General features: G+C 41.6%; 1 protein-coding gene across 4 annotated transcripts in view; it reads left to right on the top strand.

Annotated features, from left to right (window-relative positions):
• MKLN1 (muskelin 1) overlaps positions 1–19,696 on the top strand; it is a 99,592-nt gene that overhangs the window by 51,508 nt on the left and 28,388 nt on the right. For all 4 annotated transcript variants that reach the window (XM_075081675.1, XM_075081677.1, XM_075081676.1 and 1 more), the window contains 3 exons: positions 1,150–1,262; positions 16,601–16,813; positions 18,653–18,874. In XM_075081675.1, coding sequence (XP_074937776.1) covers positions 1,150–1,262; positions 16,601–16,813; positions 18,653–18,874 — 548 coding nt within the window. The remainder of the gene's footprint in view (positions 1–1,149; positions 1,263–16,600; positions 16,814–18,652; positions 18,875–19,696) is intronic.

The following is a 19,696-nucleotide window of genomic DNA, read 5'->3' on the forward strand; positions in this document are numbered from 1 at the left end:
CTGTTGTGGTAATGTGGGTTTTGTGAGCTGTGAGAATTTATGCGCACAAAGGGACCTGCTCTTTGCAGGGAACACTGGGAGCCCTGAGTCCAGGAGGAAGGGTAATTAAAGTTAATGAACCAGGGTAACCTTTCCATGGTGATGACCACTATCCTGATGGTAGGTAAGGGTCAGGGACTATTCCCATTTTATAATCGCGCTTCTAACTCTGCTCTTTAATTGGTGTTGGATTAAAAATTTGGCCATTACCTCCATTATAGAACTGGTTTGTGGATTTTAAAGGAGTTTTTCAAAGCTCTGCAAGTCTTCGGTGGCTTGTTCTTCTTGGACTTGGCTTTGTGTTGTGTTTTAATGCAGTCTAAAAACGAAGTATTTTTAGCATTTGAGACCAGATAGTGATGTTTCTATAATGGGAGCAGCTTAGTTATCTCTCCATGTCAGAACAAAGACTTCCTTCTTAAATGCTTCCCAAGTTCAGAGGCTTCATCTAGTTTTATCAGCAAGTCTGAGAAAGAAGCCTTTGCTGTGCACAGAGCGGTTGTGGCTTTAAGGTAACAGGCCCTAAAGATGGGCCTGAAACACTTACTTAAATCGGTAACTCTTCTACTGACTTGCTTTTGCAGCATCAGGTAAGTTACTTTATACAAGGCATTTCCCTTGAAGAGGATTTCATCGTTGAAGTAACTTTTCCTATGTAAAGGATGGACTAAACAGCAAAGCTTTGCTGCTGCTATCTCAGGCGTCTTTCTAATCTGTGGATCTTGCACCAAATGGGGTACCGAGCGAGATGTCATTGATAGACTGAAATGCACAGTATCTGAAATGTGAAATATTATTCATTTGTCTGTCTCGAATTTTAATCGGAAGGCTGTGGATTTGATTGCCTCTTCTGTAAATGTAGAAATTGGAAATGACTTTTTGAGAATTGGCTGGCTGTCAATCCTAAAAGCTTCCATTACTAAACCAAACCACGTTTCTTTGTCTTGGTGACTGGTTCCCTTCAAAGAGGAGCGGTGCTTTAAGTAAGAATCGGTTTCAGTTTCTCTTCTGATAACCTATTTGTCACAGGTGTTCTGTAGGTATTAGCCTGTTTACAGGCATTCCCTTTTAAAAGTAAAATTAACATGTCCTTCCCTTTTTTTTAAATAGAAACTGTTTATTTGTTTGGTGGCTGGGATGGAACTCAGGATCTGGCTGACTTCTGGGCATACAGCGTGAAGGAAAACCAGTGGACCTGTATATCCAGGGATACCGAGAAAGAGGTGAGTTCTGCAAACGTCCGTGTTTTTAATAATATATGAACTGTTGCACAGAGAAATGCCGTGCTTCTGAAGTGATTGTATTGATGTATAGTGTGCAGTGAGAGCCACAAAATTCAGACCTTCAAGTTCTGAAAACTTCTGAAATGCTCACATTGGGGAAAATGTGAGATGGATGGGGAATTTGAAGTGTTAAGATGACTGGAGGGGAAAGGTTTCTTTCTCAAGAGCAGCCAAAGATAGTTTAGAGAATAGAACATGAGTTAAATAATTAGATAGGACTAAACAACCGGACTTACTAATGAACGTTTCAGATCTGATGCTGGTGTTGAAGTTCAGAAACAAATTATTTTTTTTTTAGCTTCTGTTAAAAATGACTAGAAATGGGCAACAGATGGAAATCTAGAGGACAGGGGTAACTGCCAGAGGCCACACAGTCCCAAGAGCTTTTGTGGTATTCGTATAAGCCATTTTCCTTGGCCTGTTTTGCTCAGTATTTGAGGTATGAAACCTCTGAAATGAATGTAGCTTGGGGGTTATAGGCGGCAACAAAAAAAGTGCAAAAAGTTTGGCTTGTGTAATTCATTTGACTGTATACTGTGAAACGTTGAAGTTCCATGTGGTTGTTGTGTGTTGAGTTTGTTACTTGTTTGTCAGAGCATAACTACAGGAAACTCATGCAGCCTCTTGAAGAAATGAAAAGTTTGAGATTCCACCACTTTTTGATAAATTTAGGAGTTGATTTCCTCAACTATTTTGGGGAAAGAAATATGCAAGAACATCTTATTTCCAATTTGTATTTTTCCAGTTTCTTGTCATAGCTTATTTTGTGAGCTTCCGTACCAGATTAAATAACACCTTAATATTGCCACTTTTTTCCTGGCAAAGGTGTTCAGAGGTTGTAATCAAGTAGGACAAATAGCCTGAGCTGAAAAAAACCCTCACAGTAAGGCACTTCCCATAACTTTCAAATCTCTGCCTGTCATGCAGTTACTGTTTCTAACATCCTTTACAAAATGTGCAGTAACAAAACTGGCAGTGATACTGAAGTTTCTCTCATAATAGAGCTGTATAAAGTTAAAATTGTCCTTTTATTTTATGTCCTTGTAAGTAGGTTCTTTTATTCTTAGTCCTTTCATTGTCGCTCATGGCTACTTGTATGTTTACTGAGATGATGCTGAAGCTGGATTTAGTCTTCCAGGGTCCAGTCCTGCAGTCTGGGCTTGTGTTGCTTCTGTTTGAACCATGGGTTTCACTGTTTTTCCCATTGTTTAACCAATGGGTAACCTCCTTAAAGATAAGGAGCATGTGAGACAAAACCATGGGGAAATTGGGACTCATCTCTTCTATCGACTATGTGGTAAACGGCTAGACCTTCCTTTCCTTTGTCTCCCTTTATAAGGAGGTTGGGAAGGTGAAGAACATCAATAGCAAAGAAGGCACAACAATTCTAATACTCCTATTTCACTTCTCTTCTTGCTTTGTAGCCACTTAGTGTGTACGTTGGTCTAGTGCAAGATGCAGTGAAATAGGGCCTTGCTGTCATAAAGGAATTGCCGTGCTTCTTCCTGCACAAACCAGTGTGGGTGATTCTGGTGTTTAAGGGATTAGTTTCCTTTCTTGCTGGGATCCTGCCTTATCCAGCTGAGCTTCTGTAGAGCTTGGGAGGCCTGGCTGGGATGCAAGGCATCAGCAGTGCCAGGAGCAACGTATGTTTTCAAGTTCCTTGTGCCTGACGCTAGCAGGGTAACGCTGGGATGGGAGAAAGAAGGGATACACAAAGGATGTAGGAGAGACAATAGAAGAGATGAGTTGATAGAATAAAGTGGCTATAAAGGGATTTTGGAGAGGGAAAAATTTACAGGGTGCAATGGAAGGTCAGGAAATCCAAATGGAAGATGGGAAGAGTTTTGGGCTGAGAGGAAGCGAGATAAGGGAATTTAAATTAAAAAAAAGGAGAATGAGTTGGACATATGGGGAATGTTGAAGAAGAGGTGTACCTAACAGAGAAGAGCGTGAAGAAATGCGTGTGGCATTAGAAGTGGAGTTCTAGAAGGACTCTGTGTGTGGATATAGTCTGCAGTGGAGTTCAGAAGAAGGCCTGCCAAGGCATAGTCCAGGGTTTTGGTGACTTACTGAGGTACAGCGAACTGGTGGCAGCTCTACTGGCAAACCAGTGGTAGTTTCCGCCCCACTCCCACCCCCCAAGAGATCTGGATAAAACCTGATTTAGAAATGAAAAGGTCAATCTCAATGTTGAGAAGTAAATTAAAAAACAAAGGCTCCAGATGTTTCTCTAATAGGGACGTCGGCAGTTCACAAACAATTTGCTAAAAGGAAATGTCTCTTGACATGGAATTTTAAAAAATATTCAGAGTAGATTCCAACAGAACTAAGTCTTGGTTTTGTGCTGTATTATGCTTGTTCTGCTTCTAGCTCTTTTGTTCTAAGTAATCAGTGACAGTGGTTAAATTAGCCACTCAATAATTAAGCTTGGACAAGAGCAGAATATGTGAGAAGCTGCACCTTATCCAGTGTTATCGCAGGGGTAACACGCAGGAATGCTTTTGGAATGGAGGTGCTGGTAGCTTCTGTTGCAATGCGTTATGAAAGGTTGTGTGACCTTTTTAGAAAACTGCTGTTTTTCAAAGCTTGCCAGTGAACTGGAGAAATGTCTCTTTGTCACCTGAAGTTGTGTTTGTGATTTTTAAGTTAAACCACCAAAGCTATTTTCCATGGCTGTTTTTATATTGGGGAAAAAAAATGCTCAGAGCACTGCTGGAGTAGCTGGTCACTTAGAGTCTTAAAAAGTGGGTCTAGAGGACCTGCTTGCAGTGTTGGGCTGCACCTCCAGTGTATGCGTCACAGCTGCTGATGGACAAACAGACCTGAATTAGAACTTCCCCAGCATCCCTTCAGTGTATGGATCCGGCAAGGCTCTGCAGTCCTTGCTGAATCGTCCTCCAAGCCCGCATCCTTCCAAGGAGATGCACCACAGAGCAGCTCATGACCTCTCAACTGTACCCACAACTTCTGTCCTTCTGTCCTTTCTGTGGAACCCTTGAGTACGCAACAGCTCTGTGAGCTTCTAGGGGTTTTTTAGCCTGAACCTAAGTAGATTGTTCTGACAAATGCTGTCATCTGCAGGCTTTATTAGTGGCTGTAGGTCAGTAGACCTTCTCAGAGTTTGGGAATAAATAGTTTGAAAATACAACCCTTGTCATTCCTTGGGCATTTTGATCCTAGGCCAGTGTCAATTAATAGAGAAACTTAACGTGTGTGTTTTGGTGTCTAATACTTCTGGTTTCCAAGCGGCAACTTTTTCCTTTGAAGGCTAATTTGGTGAAATTCAGTACAAGAGGACAGTTCAAGTGAACTGTAGGAAAGTCTTTGCTTGGTGTACATTGATAGTTATGTGGATTTTAAAATAGGCTGAAGATGCTGAAGGATGTTGATGCCTCTGGAGATTCGATAAGTGAGGATAAAGAACTGTGATAGTCGGCATATTTTGTACGTCACTAGTGTTCCTGTACTTTGTTTCAGTATGTTGTGGAGACATGAGAAGAGATACAGGACTTCCCTTTGAACAGAGCGTTACTGCATGAATTGGTAGCTTCTGTAGTGCATATTTGTAAATATGGTACGTTGACTCATCCCCATTCTGGCTTTTTTAGAGGAAAATTCTGCTCACAAATTAGCTCTGTGAAGGATGTGGAAATTGTGTCGATGGGTTAGGTTTAGGTGACACTGTGTTTCTCAAAATTCTTAAGTGTTTCTTGCCAAAGGTATCAGTGAAGGTCTTGTTGTGGCCGAACTGGTTGAGAGGATCAATCATTTCTCACAATGAAGGGAAGTGTGGGCCAACAAGCGCCTACTGTTCAGGAGGCTCAAAATGAACTAGAAAATCGGTGTGTTGTAAGGTGACAGTTTACTGCTAACACCAAGTGCTTTTCCAGGTTACTGAAAGCAAAAGCTGACAAGCGTAGAAAGAGCTCATAATAGCGAGAGCCAGGTTGAATGTCATCTGCTATTGTATTTCCAGTTAAATTTTCTATGGTGTCTGCATGCGTTCCTTTACGTTTGTTGACATGGATGAATTTACCCAAAGCTTCCAATGTCATATTACCACACAGGCATTTTATGTGTTTGTAAGAGCTTGTGACACCTATGACTGCTTTTTTGGGGGCGTGATGCAGAAATATATAAGCTTATCAGTGTAAAGCTTTTACCCTCTGCTGATTTAAGTAGGAACTGAACTACTCTCAAATATTGACTGCTTACGACAGACGGTGATGTAGTTTGGAAGATGCTTGAAGTAACTTGAGGGTTTTTTGTTTCAAATACTGTGTTTATGGACTTGAGATCTAATATACTGAGTCTGCCATGTCCTACTTCTGAGCAGTTCCAGTTGTACAGATGCTCAGTTGTACGAGTTTCCTGGTGCCACAAAAGCACATAGGGAGAAAGCAGCTGTCCCCAAAAGCCTGCAATAGAAACTTGGATACTGCAGATATGCCTCGGAGCCAACTTCCTAAATAGTGTAAATGCCTGCAAAAGTAGGAACAAAGAAGGCAGATGCTGAAGTAAACCAAATGAAAAGTATTCTAGGCTGATCCTAAATATCGCATACTAATGTTTTATTTTCTTCCCTGCTTAGTGGCATGATGGTTTTAAAATGTTCTAGGCACTATTCTTTCTCCAAAATTTTATAGAGAGACTTTCAGATGTGCCTGACTTGACTTCTCTGGTGATTTCTACAGAGGCAGCCTAAAACAAAAGACCCTGCTGAGGGAGGAGTACCTCCGGGTTTTTTTTCTTTGGTTCTTTTTTTTAAATAAACTTTTTAAAAGGTTTTCAGCCTGTCAAGGTAACTTAGTTGCTTCTGCTACCTTGTGTGCCTAAGGAGCTCTGTCTTCTCAACCCTTGTTTATTTGTCTTTAACTTTGACATTTTTAAAAAAAGATCATCCATAGTTTAAAACAGCTCTCAGTCTTAAGTTATTCGGTTCCATCACTAGGTGCCTGTAGTTCTCACTTCCAGCATGCAAAAAGTGCAGAAAACCAGCCAAACTTTGGTTATTCCTAACGTCAGACGTTTCAGTGCGTGGAGGTCCCTTTCCTCCACACACTGATATTAAAGTCAGTCTCACAGGGAAGGGAGTACTTCAGTAAACACGTTACGTACGGTGTTCTGAAACTTTGGCAGTCCTGAGCTTGTGTGTGCCAGTCTTTACATTGTCTGTGGATTTCCAAACCATCGTAAAGCCTTCAGTTGCAAGGGGTGCAGCTTGTAAACTGCTCTTACACCTTGAAGTAATGCATGATGCATACTTGATTTGTGGTGATTGTGTGCTGATAAAAATCACTGACTCTAGGTTATGATGAGTTTACTGCTCTGGTCTCTGATCTGGAATGCAGCTTTATTTTACTTACATGACTTTATTAGGAAGTTACTGCATCATCCAGTTCCCTGTAAACTGCAGATGAGACAGTAGGCAGAGACACGCTAGGGTGGCTGTGAAGGCATCTCAGGGAAGGTGACACATTATTCAACTGCTTAAAGTATTACAGAATTTTCTGGTAAGGATTTAGTGAAGCGATGGGTATTGGTGTAAGGAATGTGGATTTATATCCTTTTGGGTTTTAAAGGCACAGAAATACACATCTGTAAGACAAGAGCTAGCTGGAATCCCTGGAACCCTGCATTTGACACTGAACGGACAGGGGGGAAAAAAGAATTTTAAAGAAACAGAGTATGTGGGGGTAGAAGGTGGGAGGAAGGCCAGCAAGGTGAAAGTAGCTTCATGCACCAGCCAGCTTTGCCTTGGGAGTAGTCTCTCATTTCAGTTAGACTGTGAAAGACTTCCGTTATACTAACACTCCTCAAGCTGTACAAATACAGAAATCCCTAAAGAAATATCAGTTATCCCAATATGGTAACATAGGGGAAGCATTCTCAAGTAGTATCATAGACAAATCCTTAGCTAAATTGTCTGGATAATTATGTGCTTGAAAATGCAGTAAGTTTTTGTGGACCTTGCTGCTAATGTATTTCTGCTACCGGGTTTTGGAGGTAATTAGGACTTAAGCTTTCTGGACCGCCTCGGGGGCATGCACTGGCAGACGGATAGTGCATTGATACGTTGAGTTCTCAGACCTGAAAGAGCGTAGCATGTTTAACAGGACTTAATGCATGATTTTTCCGGTGCATGTATGTGATGGAGATATTATTGATATTGGGGTTCAGGAACCTGGCTGGGTGCTGTTCCTTGCACTGCCCCATGCAACCTTTGTTTTCAGTGCTCTGTCTTTAAAAGCTCCTCCATACGTGCTTGCTGCCATGCGTTATGCTCACTCTTCTTCATATATGGAAGAGAATGGTTTAGCATGTGCTTCACAGACTTCCAGTGAAAATACTTGCACTGTTTCTTGGCTGATTTTCCCTCTGTGTAGGTTAGTGCAAAACTGAAGATGCCTTGTTTCTGAAACTATGACACAGCAGAGACTAGCTGTGTGCTGCGCCTCCCGTGGTAATTGCTGCGGTTCCTGCTGCTGGATGACTAAATTATGTTCTGAGAATAGCTGAAAGGTGATAAAACCAAAAAATTCGGAAGCTACATCTTTCCTCATCTGTCAGTTAGTTCAAAGGAAGGCATGGCAGTCTCCACAGTTCCTTTTTTTTTTCCAATACCAAAAATATCAGAACAGAATATATATATTTTTTTTCTTTTGCCAAGTTGCTATAATAGCTAACAGAGGAAGCCTGCATTAAACAGTACTTAGTATCCATATCCCAGAGATGGCAATCTCATAGCCATGGGTTAGCCTGAGGAGAAAAATTATACAGCCACTTTTATGACTTCTTAGCACCTCCAAACAACTAGGTTTAGCACGTACAAACGATTCCTTTGTCATCTGTTTAAGACTGTCTTGCTTTCCCAGAAAAGTCTGAGAGCCTGTGGCTGTCAAAGTATTTAGACTTACAATTTCATGTTTATCTATCATCAGCTTTTCAAGGACAATTAATTAATAAAACCAAAACACCCAACCAAACCAATCCTCATCTTTGTGGCTAAACAGTTCATAAATGACTAGTTGAATTTTTTTCAGCTTACTAGCCTGTTGGTCTGCAAGTGTGGCTGGTAGCAAAGCCGAATAGTTTGCATCGATGGAAAATATCTCTCTTGGCTGGACCTTCGCTAGCCATTGTTACTGGTAATGAGAGGACAGCATGAACTTACGATGCATGCAAAAAATGACCTCATTCGACATCCTGCAATTGTTAATGGGGTTAGTTAAATTCGGCACACGAGGGATGTTGTCCTCAGGGCCCATCTCGGAGCCGGTGAAAGCTCTGGTTCTGTGGTGGGTTGTCTGTTATATTTCATCAGCGTTACTGAAAGCAAAGCTGAGCAGTTGATGTGCACCAAAGCAACAATTTACTTGAATAAAATTGTAGCTGAAATTTTAATGAGTTTCAGCAGTGCAAATAGCGCTCAGTTTGCAGGTAAATCATGTCTTTTGTTAGAAATAAAGCAGTGCTGATGTCCTTTTGCTTCAAGATTGTCTTGGGTGTATTAGGGTAAATCTAGGGTATTACTTCAGTGCTTCTCTTGTTTGCATTTGTAAGCTGAATCATGTAGGCTGGTTGACTTACTTCTGACTGTAAACTAAAGCCTAGACAAGACGTTCATACTCATTCCTGCAACCTGCTTCACATAAATGGAGGAATTTTTTCACGCTGTTTGCATGCTTGAAGCTTTGAGATTTTTCCCCTTTCCACTATTCCACTTGCTTGCCTAGAAATTCTCTTGATCATAGGGTGCCTTCGTTTACCGCAGCACGAGATCCACAGTGTTACACGTTGCTGGAAGGCCTCGATGATACCTTGGTGTGAGAGCACATAGCTCAGAAATGACCCAGGAATGTGGCTCCCTGCGCTGGCAGTAACACAGGCATCGGCTGCCAAAGTTGTTTCTGCACTAAACTCATGCAACACAGCTGTCAAAAGCAGAATATTGGTGCTTTGGAAAGTTCATGAGTCAATTCTTAGGGCACACTTTATTTCTTTAGAGGTGCGTGAATCAGGGTTCATCACAAGCCAATAGATCATGTGCTGGTTCGTTCCTTCATGAAAATACTCTGTAATTAGCTGTTTCTGCAAGCAGGCCTGCTGGGAGACTAATTTTTAGCAGGTAATCTCATGGGAATAGAACATTTAAGCATCTGTTGGTTTTCATAGCAGTGTTTGTGTGCTGCACCGAGTCCGTGCTCATCTGTGCTGTGATGAACCTGTGCTGATCCCGTAAGGATGGGGCAAACAGTCTGAGTAAAGTCTTATGTAGGACTGGAGGGGATGGACCCTCATGGGTCATCAAATCCAGTCCACTGCTGTCATAAGGATCGTGTCATATCATCTCTGAGCTTAATCATTTGATTTACAAGCTCATTGAACCATCTTTCAAAAATAAAACGCTGGGCCATTTATTTTGTTACTTCTAGTCTAAGTGGGGAAAGTCTCTTTGTGGAAGGCTCAGTTTGAGGCCGTGAATTATCAACAGTGAGAAATTAGGACTATCCCAAACGTGTGCTTGCTTTGAGGAAGAAAGAAAAGCTTAATCTTTTTTTCTTTTTTCCCTCACCTTAAGACGATGAATCAAACCTGTGTGGTAAAAGCTGCCTCTGACTTTAATCTGCTCCATCATGTCTGAGTCAGATGCCCAGAAAGGACTTAACAACTAAATCTATTTAGTTGCATTGCTACAGGAGGGTGCTTGTAAGCAGATTAGGTATAGCTCAAACACCGTGTCAACTGTCTGACCAAAGGACATCTTCCCATCTTAGCTGTGGCTAGACTCATTAATAGTTAATTATTTGCAAATACTTTTTGGAAACATTTTGATACCCCAACCTTATATTTGTCATAAGACATTTAGCGGTTTTGTGTGGAAAAAACTCAGGTTTTTTTCCGCTTTCCAGCTCCGGTCCTGGGGAGTTTTAAGCATCGTGGTTCTTAGCCAGGTTCTGATCTGTTTTATAGGCTTCCCAAAACATTTATTGGCAGAACATATTTAACTTGCATACTCTTAAAGAATATTCTTTATAGCTGGTACAGCAGCTGTAAAAGGAAGCTGGAATATCTGTTGTCTTCTATAAATAGTGGCAAGAATATCTTAGAGTGGAAACGTGTGGCGGCTGACCTGGAGTAACTGTTAGCTTCATATGCTGCTTTAAGCTTTTACTTAAGGCCAACTTGCAGAGGAATTGCATGACTGGAGTGTGCATTTAGCATCCAGAATATGTTTTTTTTGGAGCTAGGCTCCCATCTTGTGCTCCTAGAAACATTTGAGATCCCAGTTCACTCCTTTGCTGTGTCTACCCTGTGTGACATTCAAAGGTTTTTAAGTCCAGTGCTAGATCTGTCAGGTCTTGGACATCAAATGACATGTGTAGCGCTGACTTCTGCCATCACACGGGGTAGGAAAGAGTAGCTGGGGTATGCTATTTATGGGAGGGTCTTGCATGCTTAAGAAACCCTTATAGAGGCAGCACACCCCGAGCCGTGTGCCTGTGCTGGGCTGCTCCAGCCGCCAGCGCTGTCATGATGCTCCTGTTGTGTGACCGAACGTGCAAGACCCCGCTCCCTCTCGTGACTTGGCGCTCCTGGCACGTGGCCGGTGATTGCAGGGGCGTTAGAAGCAATGCATCAGCCTCCACTCAAAATGAGCGTTGGGTTTTGGGCTGACGGGCAGTACCAATGCTCTACGCTACCGTAAAAACCCATGGATTCGATTCCTTTGTTAGGTTTCTGGCACCCCTAGGTTATAAGAAACTTAAAATGCCTTCTGTGAGCAACTTGTACGGGATGAAAGCGTTTTAGTTTGTGCGTGGCTGTAGTTCTTTCTCTTGCTGAATTTAGTACTCATCTAAGCAAATTGTTCTGAGCTACGGTTTAGATTAAACATTTTGGGAGTACGCACTAGCTGAAGACTGGCATTGATAAAGCACTAACTTAAAAAGCGTATAGACTTGAATGAACGCCAAGAATAATATGCATTTCCTTTCATTTTCAAGATCGTGGAGAACTTTTGCTTTTTTGGGGAGGGGCGGGGTGGAGGAGGAAATGAATTATACTCTGAAACTGGGAAATGAGAGCAATTAATCTCTGCAGTTGTGTGTAGGCAGGAGGGACTATTTGTTGCATGACAGCCTGCTCTCAGAACTGGAAACAAAGTAGGTTGTTTGTGTCTTTTTATGTCCTCGTCCTAGTTTGCTTTAGGACAAGAGCATTTACCTCATGACGCTTATTTTTGAACTTTATACTGGAGGCAGTGTTCGCATTCCATTCAGTCTTTTACAGCACCAAGAAGGGAGAATTAGTCAGCTGTTCTTTTGTTTTTATTTCCCTGACTCTTGAACAGGGTCCAGACTTGCTCCTGAGGTTTTTCATCTGGATCAGTCTAAATAAAACAGATTTTCTTGCAACTGAGACCCCTTTATTTGCAAAAGGTTATGATAACCAAAAGAAGCCAGGCTCCCCCAGTTTTTGTTTGGGGGGTGGGTGGGTGGGATGGGGAGTGGAACCAGCTTCCTGCAGTCCTGTTCACATTAAAGTGAGTTCCTAGGACATTTATTTAAAAACAAAACAAAAAACGACAGCTATCATGTTTATGCCTTAGCGGAGCATGCCAGGATGCTGTTGCTAAGATGATGCATGCTGATTCTGGCATAAATAGTCATTTGAGCAGACCCTACCCTAAGGAGTTGAGTCCCAATCCTTTCCCTCCTGTATAGGAACAAATCAATTATTCTAAGGAGGCAGTGTTGTCTCTTGGTGCTGTTGTGTTGCTTTTTGAAAACGTTTTGTAAGTTAGTCCTTAAGTGGGATAATTGCTTTCAGCATTTGCAAGTTAAATGAAGAAAGCTCTAATTAGATTTTATAAAGTGGCTTAGCATGTTGAGAAGGCTTTTCATAAAGTATACTGTGTATTCGCTTGGCATTGCACAAATGAATTTCGTGTAGCACTGACGAAACAAAAAAAATCCTATTTGGCTTTGGTCGCTTCTGGGTGCTTAAAGGACTGAAAGCCTGTCTTAGGTACTCCTGGCTTTACGTACTCTCTTCCTTTCCCTACTGTCCCACCCTCATCAGGGCATTTATCTGCATTTTAGAGACCGGAGGCGTTGCATCGAGACCAACCTGTTTGAGGAAGGATATTAGAGTAGGGCGTAGAAGCTTGATATTTTGTATCACTTTAAAACGAGGCCATGGCACATACCGTTTAATCTGTTTTAGCCATTATTATGCTGTGCTAATTGTACGCTGGTGCTGGGTGGCAGAGAGCCATTTTGTTCAGGTTAGTCTTAGCTCCGTGTGGGCACTTATTGAGTTTCACAGAAACCAAACAGTGCCCATGCTTAGTAATCTTTGGTATTGTTTGGTGTCCCGTAGGTTAGAAATGTGATATGCTAATGCTTTACTATTGCCACCGCAGCCTTGGCATAAGTGGAAGGACTGGCCAAAGCAGCGTAACGCATTGCTTGCCATCTGAATAAGAACTTAACCGCGGTCACAAGCTTCTTTCACGTGTGGTTTCTGCAGCGTGCGTGCCAGGAGCTTCCTGACGAGAATTGGAAAGAGTCCCCAAAGCCAGCATTTGTTCAGATCGTTTGGGTGCTGTTGCTGGATGTGGCTTACTAGAGTCTGGTTTAACTAAGATGTGCTCTATTTAGGAACTAACACCTCTATTAAATCAGTCAATTGGTTCCTGAAGCTTCATCTGCAAAAATGTAGATCCCACATGCTATTGACTCTGAAGACAGCTCGATGAAACTAGATCTAAAGAACAAGTAGTTAATGAAGTGTCTTGCATTGATTTGTTAGGACTTCAGATAACCGCAGGAGAAGATGAATGCAAGCTGGTCAAACCTTATTTGCTCTCTGCTCTGCTCAAGAGGAGTTGGGCTTGTTTATTCTTTTGTGGTGACCAGTGTCCAGGTGAAACCGTCTTTATTAGCTGCAGATATGTTTGGGAACGGCAGTTAGTACGTTTAGAGGAGTAGCAAGTACAATAGATACTTTTTGTGTGTCTGCAGTCTATCTTTGGTGATAAGGCCCGATTTGAGTAAGGGTATAGAGATCTCTAGTGAGATCCACTCACCGTGGGGTGTTGCCTCATGGATCGTCAGCCTCGAACCTGGCAGGAGGGGACAAAAGGTTGTTCTCCTGCTCTCTAACCATACTTGATCTCTTTAACTGTAGAGAGTCATGTCTGTTTTGGTCAATTTTTCTCACTTATTGCTTATAAGAGGTCAAGTTCTTTGAACGTTTCTGGAATCAACAAACTCTTTCCAGTTCGAATTCGGTGGGTCACTTTCTCCATGACAAGTTGTGGCATTGTGTTCTTTGTTTGAACAACAGGCTTGCTATTGTAACCGCATGAAGTACGCGTCTTTGGATGAACATTCACAACCGCCCACGGGCTCTTGATTCACTTGACCACATGTGCCTTGAAGTGTTTTATTCATTTTCAGTGGCTGCCCGTATCTGTCTTTGTAAATGGGCTTTGCATCCCCCTTTGAAGTATATACGTACTACAAGGACTTCCGTAGTCAAACTGAGTATCTCTCAAGTGAACACAAATTTAGGCCTTTCCTCTCTTCTGCCTCAAATGTCAAAGCAGTGTGTTTAATGGAGTGATTTACCCACGCTGGTAAACATGTAGACTAAATTGGAAACTTTTGGCAGGTTCCATGTGACCTTGTAACTATAAGCAGGAATAATTCGAGTTTTCTTTGAGAAAAGCTTATGAATTGAGTGAAGTTTTCTTTATTAAAAGAGAGAGTCTGTGCTATGGCAGGTTCTGCAAACTGGTGAAGTTCAAGTTCTTCAGTGAACCTGAGGTGAAGAAGTTAGTCCTTGTGGTCTGTAGAGAAGAAATGCTCAAAATTTAACACCTTTAGTAGCTCTTTAAAAAGGCAGATATTACTGTGTGAGACATGACCAGTATAATTCAAGAAAGAAGATATTTTCCCTGAATTCTTTTCTCATTTTAACATAGGCTTAGGATTTGAAACTTGTATGCCGTTATACTTAGCCGGTGTAGTATCTATGCTGTTGGTCCCGATGGCTTGAAACTGGTATTGTAGGTGCTGAGTGTCTCAGCCTCGTGTGTGTACTCAGACAAATTTCAGTTGGCAGTGCAGCTCTTCAAGGCAAGTCTGGAAATTGCTAAATTGGAGATTTATTCTTGAAAGTGCCAAAGACATTATTTGAGCAAATTTACTTTAACCCATAGAGCGTATAGAGGTGAGGGAGAGGGGGGGAAGATACTTAAATCTGCAGGTTCAATTAAAAAACTGCAGTGACCTGACAAAGAGGAGAGAGTCAGGAAGCACAGGTAGGTCTTAACGTTTTGTCTAAATGACAGCAGTGCCAAGGCAAGCGTGTGCTCTTTGGCAGGGGAAGAGCGGCATATCCTTAAGGGTCCCAGCTGCATAACTAGAGACCGACTTTTGTCTGCTGGGATTATGTATGAATCGGGGGCAACCTTTGCGAATACTCCTATCGGTACTTTCCATGGAAAGAAACTACCTGTTGTGTTTGGAGCAGGGTCCTTTGGAAGATACTGATTTGTGTTTTCTAGGAACAAGATTATGTTGTCACCTTCTCTGTCAGCTTCTTCCATGTGACCAAAGGCAATGAATGAACTTTTGCTACATTTCAGGATTTTATGCTAATGTTTCGCTTCCATCAGTATTTTTTTTCCAAAAAGAAAATTATCTTAATTACCATGAAGTAACTAATCCTCAAAGCTGTAATCACTGCTGACATAATGCTTCATGTTTACAAAATGTGAACAATTCAGTCTACCTCTTCAGATTGTTGTCTGAGTTACTGTAAACAGTTTCCTGTAACTGTTCTTTAATCAATGAATTGGATTCTATAACGTGAGTAGTAAAGTTTTGACTGCAAAAATGTAATGTTTCCTTCTGTATGTCATCCATCTTAGTGAAATGTATTCCATCGGTGTGTTTTAAGTTTCAGTAATTTCAGTATAATTTTTTTATGTGAAATGGTACAATTACAAAGATTTGATTTTCTGTAAAGCACATGGAGCAAATATTGTGCTGGTTATTTGTTGAAAGAAAAGTACTCATGCCATACCCTTCTAACGGTGATTTATGTTACATCTTTGTCTAATTGCATAATTTTATTTTTCAATAGATTTGAATAGCTTGTTTTAGTCTTTCATATTTCAGTCGTCTGTATGTCTTACTGTTTTTTGTCACTTGAAATCTTACCAGTTTTCATGTTGGCTTCCAGACTCTGAGTTAGCCAGCCTTGTTCTGGCATCCTCATTTATGAAGTGCCAAAATGATACAAATTATGGCCAAATAAACCATGTAATTAATCTACAAGCATGATGCCAGCTTTTTTTCTTTTTCTTTTGTCTGATCTTTTGTAAATAAGGCTTTGCACATCTTAATTTCTAGCATTTTGGAGTACAGGAATATCACTCCCATGTTTCAAGATGAGCAAACTAAGGGTTTCAAAAATCCGACTGGGGAAGCAGAACGGATACTGGCCGGTACTGTGTAGCGTTGTAGTAGCGTAATTGAATAAATTGCTCTGTGGTTTTAGTTGAGCACTCCTGAATGGAGAAGCACGTAATAATTTGACAGGGGCCCTCTGTGTTTCTCTTTAAGACCATAACACGGCAGTTTTGCTTACTGTAGGAAACTCTCTTGTAGGTGGAGGCTGGAATGGCCATATCTGTCTGTGAAGGACAAGGGAGTGCTTTTGTTACCTTCAAAGACCCATTATGGGCTGTGATTGCTGGTGGGAGTGTCTGGTTATGATCTGTTAGAAAACAGCCTATTAATAAAACAGAGGCTCTTGTAATAGAGCACTTCTTAATCTTCTTCCTATGTAGTTATTTATAGGCTGTGACATCTTAATTTGCCTCTCATGTGCATCAACTTCTGTTATTTTAAAAGATCAAGTAGCTTTCACATGCCTCTGAGAATCACTTCTGGAGGAAAGAGTCTGTTTTCTAAGGAATCTTACCAAAAGGCTTCAAGCCATAAGTTTGTTGTTTAAAAAAAAAAAAAAAGTTTTTTGCTGGTTCCTTTTTAAAGGACAAAGAAGTTTTGGAATGTCCTGTTATAGATATTTCTGTATTAATCCTGTATTTGATTGCAAGCCCGTTTTCTCGAATTCTCGAAGGATTTCCAGCTGCTGATAGTACTAACTTGTCTTTAGTGAGCGTGCAAGTGACCTACCTGGAGCAATATTACATGTATTATTCTCTTTGTTTTTGTGGTCATTTTTTTGATCAGAGTGGTCCTAGCGCCAGATCTTGTCACAAGATGTGCATTGACATTCAGCGAAGGCAGATCTACACGCTGGGACGCTATCTGGATTCCTCCGTGAGGAACAGCAAATCTCTGAAAAGTGACTTCTACCGCTATGACATCGACACGAACACATGGATGTTACTAAGCGAAGACACTGCAGCGGATGGAGGTCCAAAGCTGGTGTTCGATCATCAGGTCAGCTACGCTGATACTCTCAGCGCAAGTTCTTGGTGTTTACTAATCAATTCTGATCGTAGCCTCCTGCGACGTGCAAGTGTTTTACCAGGCAGTGCCGCAGCCGTGAGGAGGGCTGTGATCTGCGCTCAGTTAAATTCTAATGCCTTTTTTGTCTAATGCCACCAACTACTGGTATTCTAATCCACTCGAGTCAGAAGAATCATAAAAAAACCTTTGCAAACTAATTCATTTTATTAAGACACATTTTATTAAAGCTCAAAGCACAGTTCATCTGTTTTTAATCAGTCTTGTCGAGCTGGGTTTGTTGATCTGCCTGCTCAGAGAGCGTTGGGGAACAACTTGCAAAGCTGTGTATGGTACCTTCAGAAGAACACTATTAAGCAAGCTGCTGAAATGAGGCCAACAGGATTAGGATTCTTTCAAAACTGGCTATCTTTTTAAAATATGTAGAATGTCCTCGCTGTGTAGAGATGGAAACACCTTAGAGGAGTGGCCCATAATCTTTTAAAAAGCCACACCTCTCCGTGTGTTCAAACGGAATACTTTTTTACTTATGGTGGGGGTTTTTAATGGCTTTGGTGGACTTAAAAAAGGTATTTTGTTCTTAATTGATTCTTACAAAGCGTGGCCAAGAAACAGCACATCAGTACGAATTTTTAAAGCAGCCCAAGAACTGCTTTTATTGGTACTAGCTGTTTTGTAACTGCAGTTGTTGTTTGCCAGCACAATATGTGTTTCTGCTGACACCAAAAATTAAAGATATGTCTTGTCTGCAGAACAAAAGCCAATCAGTCTTTCTGCTCTATTAATAACAAATACCAGTCTCCCAGGTGTTGGGAAAACGGCAAAAGTAAATTCTCAGCTGGCAGGGCTGCTCTGGGTACCTTGTTTGTCTGCTTCTGAAATAGTTTCTTTGTTGGCCCTGCTGTCTCTTAGGAAAGAATGTCCTCCCTGAATTCTTTATCAATCTGCAGCTCTTTCTTTTCTTTCCCATAGTACCTACTGCGAGAGCTGTTGTTGTTTAACCTTCACAAAAACGTGCTGCACTAGAAGTATTTTGTGTAGGTTTTGCCGAGCAGCATCTCTGTCTTACTGTTATCTTGCCTGTTGGGTGTTTTTGGTTCGCCCTCCACCCCCCAGTGTTTTGTAACCCTCTGCGTTGGACTGCGTCTGAAAACATCACCTGGAGTTCAGGGAGTTCTGATTTCTGCTGTGATGCATCTCTTGTGCCATAACCTGAATTCAGGCTTTGGGGGTAAACATACTTCTGCCACAGCCTCGTCAAAAATGCTCGGCCAGGTTATGGCCCTACTTGATGTTGAAGTAATGGGATTAACAGTGCATATAGGCCTGGGATGGAATCTGAGTAACAAATCACAGACTGGTCTTGGATCCGTTGAGTGATGGTCAGTAAATTAGCAGAGACCTTGAATTTTCCCCTTGCATAGCCATTGTGAAAGGCGATATTCTGTTAACTTTGACAGATATGGCTGTGGATCCTGATGAAAAAATTCTAAAATGTTTTTCCCTAAAATCAGCAGCTAGAGGCAAGGTTTTTTTATGTGATGGAGGGTGCATGTAGGCTCTTTTTTTTTTTCCTTATTAAATAAGCAAGTTAAAATTAGACTCGCATTTTAAATAAAGGGCTGTTTTCTGAGATTAATACCTGTTGACCATGAAGACACATGTATTTGTTTCTGTTCATTAGAGAGTAAGGAGATGTGCAGAGTACCGTCTTACTAGGGATTGCTTGCAGGGGAGGGATGTTTAATCTCAAATGTTAGTGTGTTCAAGTCTTAACGTGTTGGCTTAAAACTAGTTCTCCCGTTCATACAGATGTGTATGGATTCTGAAAAACACATGATATATACCTTCGGAGGCAGAATTCTGACCTGCAACGGCAGCGTGGATGACAGCAGAGCCAGTGAACCGCAGTTCAGTGGGTTGTTTGCTTTTGACTGCCAGTGTCAGACATGGAAACTTCTGAGAGAGGATTCCTGTAACGCTGGACCTGAGGATATCCAGTCCCGAATAGGACACTGTATGTTGTTCCATTCTGTAAGTATCTGCACCACACTGATTCATGATGCCTGACTTTAAGGAGAACATCTGGTTTTGATTTTTCTTGCAAGTTTGAAGCTCTTTAATCTCCCAAGCGGCATGTTGTCTCACTGATTTTATGTTCGCTGACATTCTGATGCTTCTTTGGTAAGTGCAGGTGGTATTAATTCAAGTCTTGGAGCTTTCGTGACTTCAGCTGAATAAAATTACAAGTAAAAAGTAAGGTGAATTTTAAATAGTTGATTTTAATTGAATAATGGTAAACAGACTCAGAGCTTTTTCTTTTAGAGTTGGTAGAGCATCTTAAAAGCTTCTGGTCTAGTAAATACGCTATGTGGTTACTGGAATGGTTAAACTTGACTAGTGCGGGGGCTTCCTGGGGGTGTGTTGAGATGTACAGGCCTCCTGTTCCTCTGTGCTGAGCACCCAGCAGCTGCTTGTCTGGAGCAGCTGTTAATGGTTGGGCACAGATGGTGTTTTGGGCACTTCATCCAGAGACTGAGGGATGAGGGCACGGGGATGTGTAGCATTTTATTTAGTACTGGGTATTAAATGAACCACCCTCCGTTGCCTTTGCAGTTGTGCTCATCAACCACATGTTTGCTTAAGTGCAGGACATGGGAACTCCAGGGTGAGGGTGGTAAAGGGAGGGTGTCGTTATGCTCTGGACTAGCTTTCCACATAGGTGTTTTCAGTGGAATACAGGAGAAGAGGGGATTAGCATCAGGTAGGAACTCGTACATTAGTAGGTGTGGTGCAGTGGCAGGTCTGCGCTGAATGTCCACGGCAGCTTCTTAGTGGTGGTAAGTGGAGTTTGTA

The sequence above is a fragment of the Phalacrocorax aristotelis genome, chromosome 1, assembly GCF_949628215.1.
Source record: "Phalacrocorax aristotelis chromosome 1, bGulAri2.1, whole genome shotgun sequence".
Taxonomy (NCBI): domain Eukaryota; kingdom Metazoa; phylum Chordata; class Aves; order Suliformes; family Phalacrocoracidae; genus Phalacrocorax; species Phalacrocorax aristotelis.